This window comes from Microtus oregoni, unplaced genomic scaffold, assembly GCF_018167655.1.
Source record: "Microtus oregoni isolate MIOR12 unplaced genomic scaffold, Mior012 000079F_000, whole genome shotgun sequence".
NCBI classification, from domain to species: Eukaryota; Metazoa; Chordata; class Mammalia; order Rodentia; family Cricetidae; genus Microtus; species Microtus oregoni.
Genome location: NW_024544152.1, coordinates 2,583,778 through 2,589,655, shown reverse-complemented (window position 1 = coordinate 2,589,655; position 5,878 = coordinate 2,583,778). Strand labels below are relative to the sequence as shown.

General features: G+C 41.9%; 1 protein-coding gene across 1 annotated transcript; it reads right to left on the bottom strand.

Annotated features, from left to right (window-relative positions):
* Positions 1-3,630: 3,630 nt before the first annotated feature.
* LOC121441541 (E3 ubiquitin-protein ligase RLIM-like) lies at positions 3,631-5,262 on the bottom strand. The gene has a single exon (XM_041642772.1). It carries the CDS (start codon positions 5,260-5,262, stop codon positions 3,631-3,633), a length of 1,632 nt encoding a protein of 543 aa, XP_041498706.1.
* Between the last annotated feature and the right edge of the window lie 616 nt (positions 5,263-5,878).

Genomic DNA, 5,878 nt, shown 5'->3' with positions numbered 1-5,878 from the left:
CTCCTCTCTGCCCTGGAACTCTGTTCCCCAAATCTATACAGACCTTTACATCTCTACACTTCTGAAAACAAGGTTATAAACATGGGGTCTTCGAATACGTTTTTGGCCTTTCTTTGTCCTTGTTGCTTACCTCTCCAAAACTCTGAACAATACAATTCATGGCTGGCTGCTTCAAACCTTCTCTGTGAATCTAAAACATTAACTAAGGGAACTCCATTACAACATATCTTCCTCTCTCTCTCTCTCTCTCTCTCTCTCTCTCTCTCTCTTTAATTACAAAGGACTCCAATCCCTTCTGCTATCTCAATTATATATCACCAAACTTCTTTTACAAAAAATAACTCATAATTCTTATTTGTACCCCATTAACACATTTGAACTTATTCCCTTTGCATCAACATTCTTCAGATGCTCTTCACTCCTCCAATGAGAACCTTGAAGTTCTCCTCCCACATCGTTCCATATATAAGGGATTCTTCTATCTATTTCTGATTTTACTTTTTAAAGAAATGGCAGTTCCTTGCTCTGAGATGCTCACCATGTTTATGGGATATGCAGTAGTCTCTCAGTTGATGTCATCAGGCAGCTTCCATATGTCCACAAAAGACACATCAGCAGGCAGAATAGGTATCCCTAACCAGAGACATCCAAATTGTCCGAAATATGTGTCAACAGTGTACACAGACCCTAAATATGCTTATCCCATTCTCTTAACACACTTGGATATCGGGAAGGTAACAGTATTTATGAAGACAAAAGACAATTATATCACTAACTGTTCATATAGTCATAAATTCCTGAAGGTTTCTCTCTTACCCTCTCAAATTGGCTTTCTTCATTTTAAAGCACATCAGACTGTCCACTCCACTGTAGTAAATGTAATACCTGTGCTGACATAGGAGCTCTCAAGCTGCCCTTTGATCCCTTATAGCTCACCCTACTTCCCTCCAAGGTACACAACTGCATGACCCAGATAAAAACATACATAGCCCTCCTTCAACACATCATTCACTAATATTATCACATATTTTGCCCTAATACCAAATCCATTCTATCCTTTCTCCAAACCCACCTGACTCTCATTACAGTAGATAGGACCTTTGTACATAATATATCCTAAAACTACAATGTATAGAGGGTGCTAAATAGACCTCCAATATATAATCCCCTGTTTCCAACTCACCATACCCAGTGACTGTTTCCTGGCTGTGATTGGCAAAATGACTTAGGGCAATTGCCCATTATAAAATGTTATTAATATTTTTTAGTCTGAATTGACAAATACTCTTGCTGGATTGACTTATTCACAGTAATTATTCTTCTACTCTATTACATAGTGTCTTTCTTTGAACTGCTTACTTCCATAGAGTCCAGAATTCACCTCTCAGATTACCCAGGGCCTGAACTAAACTTTGTAAATGCCCTGGTATTTTCCCATCCCATATCCATAATTTTAATGTTTTCTCATAAGGTATAACACACCTGTAGAACCCTAAAAAATACTTAACAAATTTACTGTGAACCTTCTTTTCAATTGTATTAAATTTATCTCTCTAGCTAAAACCCATCAATCATTCTCCATTTGAATTTATGTTTGGGAGACCCCTTCTTTTTCTGGGACTATATCCCTTACCCATTCCATCTCTAATTAACTCCCCCCTCCTGCAGGAAATCCAATGGTTCATATGAACACATACTAACAGCTTACTTCTCAGGTCATTCACAAATCCTGCATTTTTTTTTCTGTGTAGACAGAAAAGATTCTCCTTGCAAGCCTTAAGAAACCACTTCTGCCTATGCAACTCAAATGGCAAGTAACCTATACTATGGTATTTATGACTGACTGAAGTTAGACTCTGGAAAATCTCAAATTGGGTACATCTGTCTCATTCAAAACCTTTTCAATCCCCCTCGCCTTCCTCATTCACTAACACTCTCTAAGACCCTCCTTTACTTTCTCATCCCTATGGTCCTTGTGCCCTTAATTACTTTTAAATCCCCATTGCCTCTATCTTTGAACAAGATGAATATTATGTCTTCTCATGCTTCTCTTCAACCTTAATATGTCAGATTATGTCTAGAAATTCAGGCCATGGAAATCTTAGAAGCCAAAAAAGGATTCTACCTGTGTTATCTGTAAAGCTTCCTGTCTCAAAACTGGGTGCAGTATTCCTGTAACAATTCTTATTCAGTCCTGCTCTATTTCATCGAAACACAATGAATGACCCTCCACCTGCTTAATCTTCCCAAAATTATGAGATCTTCCCAATTACAAAAGATGTCCCAATTGCATTTCCAAAATCTATTGGCCAAGTACTGGCATCACACAGTGGGCAGATGACACCAGACAGTCATTGGAATTCTGACTTCTCCAAACCACTATTGTCAACACACTCCAAATGTATAACCAAGACCAATGGGAAGATAGAAGGGACCCTTGGTTTCAAGGTGCATTGTATAATAGAAAGCATTTTAACCCATTTAAATCTTGGAAACTCATGACTACACTTAATAATCACTATCAATTGGTTCCCATAACTACATTGGTGATCCAGGTGCCTTTGGAGATCAAACACTCTGAGAAACTCCTACACACACAATTATAAGACTCAAACAAACTCAATTTGTCCCACTCACCTCCTCTCCAATTTACACTCTCATGGCAAGATCCTCACTTGGGTTGAAATCATCCGACAACCCCTTTTTTATTCTCAACTTCACTGATTCTTTAATGTCTGCTTTCTTTGTGACACTCTTCAATGTCTACCACTTATGTCTTATCAATCTTCCTGAGTAACTAGAAAGTTTGGTCTGAAAAGAGGAACAATGTTTTTCCATGATGTATTCATGAGCCAGAAACAGCTTGGCCTCCTGGAATCCTTAATATAAATTCTGGTTTTTCTCAACATTGCTATACAGGCATTGCTGGAAACAGCTTATTTAGCTTCAGTTACTGAAACCAATGATCTTACGTTATTTAATGGATCTAAGTATCAAGGTAAGTTTTCTGGTTTTTTTTTTTTTGAGGTCACAGCTGTTTATATTTGCTTAAACTGTGACTTTGAGATACTCTTTCCTCAGACCTTGCCAAGTTAAGCATGATACAGCAATGTACATTTCAAAACAGTTTTCTGAAAAGAACCATATACTAGGTAACTCAATGACAACACTGTTATTGATCATAAACATAATGAACTGTACTGAAGGGGAAGAGCAGACACCCTCACACGTGCGCTCTCTGCCTGTTACAAAGGTTGAGAGAGAATACTTTGGACACCTGACACCTATACGAACAACCTTATCTTTAATGTCTGCAACACTAGTAATATGTAATAGTCATGGACTTGGTCAAATAAAAAAGCAACTCCCACTAAAAATACTTGTATTCATCCTACAGATCTCAAGAGATAGGAGTGCTATTCAAAAGTGTCCACATGCACGTAGCGTCTGAAATATTCTTTCTATCCTGAAAGAGAAACTAGAAAAAAGACACGATTCCCTCAGAAAGCAATGACTCGATTCAGGATGTGACTTTATGTTAAAGCGCCATGCAAAACATGGAGATAAAGGAAGCGATTTCCATTTGCCGGTCACTATTTTAGCAACACAGCTTCGAGTGTTCTGTCCTCATTATATAACCCTTCGTCTGCTCCAGGAAGATAAGACAACAGTGCGACAAACGGGACAGGTGTTATGCTCCCAAAACCAGCGTTCGATGCAGGGGACATGGTACTCATGGGAGCAAGGTAGCTCACAAATTCTGTCGCCTTCTGTATATTGAGTCATGCAGACAGTGCATGTCTTCAATGCATCGTTTTCAGCAAAACTTCTCGTTGCCAAGTTATTAATCTGGACATTGGTGGGTCTTCTCATTAGGTGGTTGTCATTAAAGGGGTAAAGTTGGGTTGCTTCAACACCTCCTTGAAACATCTGTGAGATACTTTCTGAATATTCATCGATGGAAATGGGGCCAGGGTTGTAGCTGGGGATGGAAGCAGAGTTGTTACCACTCCATGCAAGCTCACCAAAAGGTGTTGTTCTCTGCCTGAACCTGGGTTGAATTGGAGGAGATGTAGTTTCCCTTGATCCAGTATTGAAGATTGAAAGAGTGGAAAAGCTGTGAGTACTCATAGAGGTTGACCCAGCTGCACGTTCAGAATGTGTAGAAGTGCCTAGAAAACCTCCAGGTTCACTTTCATAAGTGACCATGTTGTTTGGGATCTGAGACCTCGACAGAGTTCTGCTAGCTGCGCTATCTCTCTGCCGGTCTTCTGCCAGCAGAACTCTTCTGACTTGAAGGTCTCTGGTTGGAGGTCTTTGACCAGATCCTGCCGCTTCACCATTGGCATCTGTGTCTGAAGAGCTTGTCCCTTGAGCAGCAGAATTTCTTGACCCAGAAGCCACAAAACGACCTCTACCTAGCAACTCAGGGCTAGTTATCTGGTGAGGGGCTCTAGAACTTCCCTCGATCTCGTTTACCAAAGGCAGCTCAAAAGTCTGAGATGAGATGCTATGATGAGATCTTCGTGGAATTTCATTTGCTGGGGGCAGAGAAGAACTACTTCTTTCAGCTCTGGCTCTGGTTCTTCGCTGGTGTTCTGGTTTCCGGCTTCTTGCCCTCCTCCGACCTCTGGTGGATGGCACATCTGTTAATGCTTCAGCAGAACTGTGTTCTGACCTAGGTGTTCTGGCAGATGATGTCTCAGATGCTGTACTTTCCATTTGACTGAGGATACTGCGATCCATGTTTTCTAAACTAAGACGTGTAGCAGATGGTTCATTTTCATTCTCTGAAGTTTGGCTTCCATTATTACGGTTAACTTTGGTCTCTAAACTGAATCTGAAATCACGACTGTTTGGATTAGTGTGGCTCACTGCCCTCACGGACTGATTACCTCTCTGACCACTTCTTGTTGTATTGCCAGTCTGTCTGACAGAGCTAAGGCAATCTATTATGGAGTCACCATTGGACTTGTCATCTGAAGAGTCTCCGTTTTCTTCTGAGCTCTGCGGCGGCGGCGGAGGCAGAGGTGGCAGCACCGGCCACTGTTTAATTTGCTGAAGTCTTCTATAGAGCTCCTCCCCAGTACTTTGACCTGGGGTGCCTAGCAAATGGTTGTCTCTCAGAAGTCGAGAGTCTTCTCCGCTCAGATTATTGACAAATCCATAGAAAGCTTCTTCCCGATTCAAGCGATCCCCTTGCCTTCTGCGCTGTGCTTCAGATTGGTCATTTCCTTGATCGCTAGAATCTGAGTTTTCCATCTTGATGATCAAGTGGACGATTATCTGTCTGTTATGACATAGTACTGAAATCCAATCAACTGGACCTTCAGGTTTCTTCACTAGGCTTCGGTGGTCCGGCCTGGAGGGGACTGGCTGGGCTCTGCCGCCTCCTTTGCCCCAGAGGCTGCCTGAGCTCTGCCGCCTGCCTGCCTCCTGCACTCTAGCCCGCCTCAGAATGCCTGGGAGAGACATGCCTCTAGCCCAGCGCCTGCACATTCTGAGACGTAGCTCCAGCAACCATTATCTTCCCCATTGTTACCTAGCAGTGACAGAAATCCACTCAAGATGACTTTTCTTAAAGTCACCCCAAATTATCTATTGAATGTATTTCAGGTCCCCTTTCTCAGCTACTCCAGAGGACTCAAGAAGTCCTATTTAGAAAGCAGATGATTCAGCCAAAGCGTACCAGTTGGGCTTGGGGAAGAGTGACTGGTAGACCTACTCGTAGGACAAACCCAATCTTCTTGCAAGGCTGGCATCACGCTGGGAAATTTAGTGAGATAGTGACTGCTTCATGATACGTTGGCATCACACAGGATGTTCATTGTGCCCTTCCCCAATCACAGTGGCTAGGTGCCATCATGAGAAGGAACCA

What these genes read in the sequence shown, in the direction of transcription:
- LOC121441541 (XM_041642772.1), bottom strand. Translation starts at nt 5,262, where the DNA reads ATGGAAAACTCAGATTCTAGCGATCAAGGAAATGACCAATCTGAAGCA.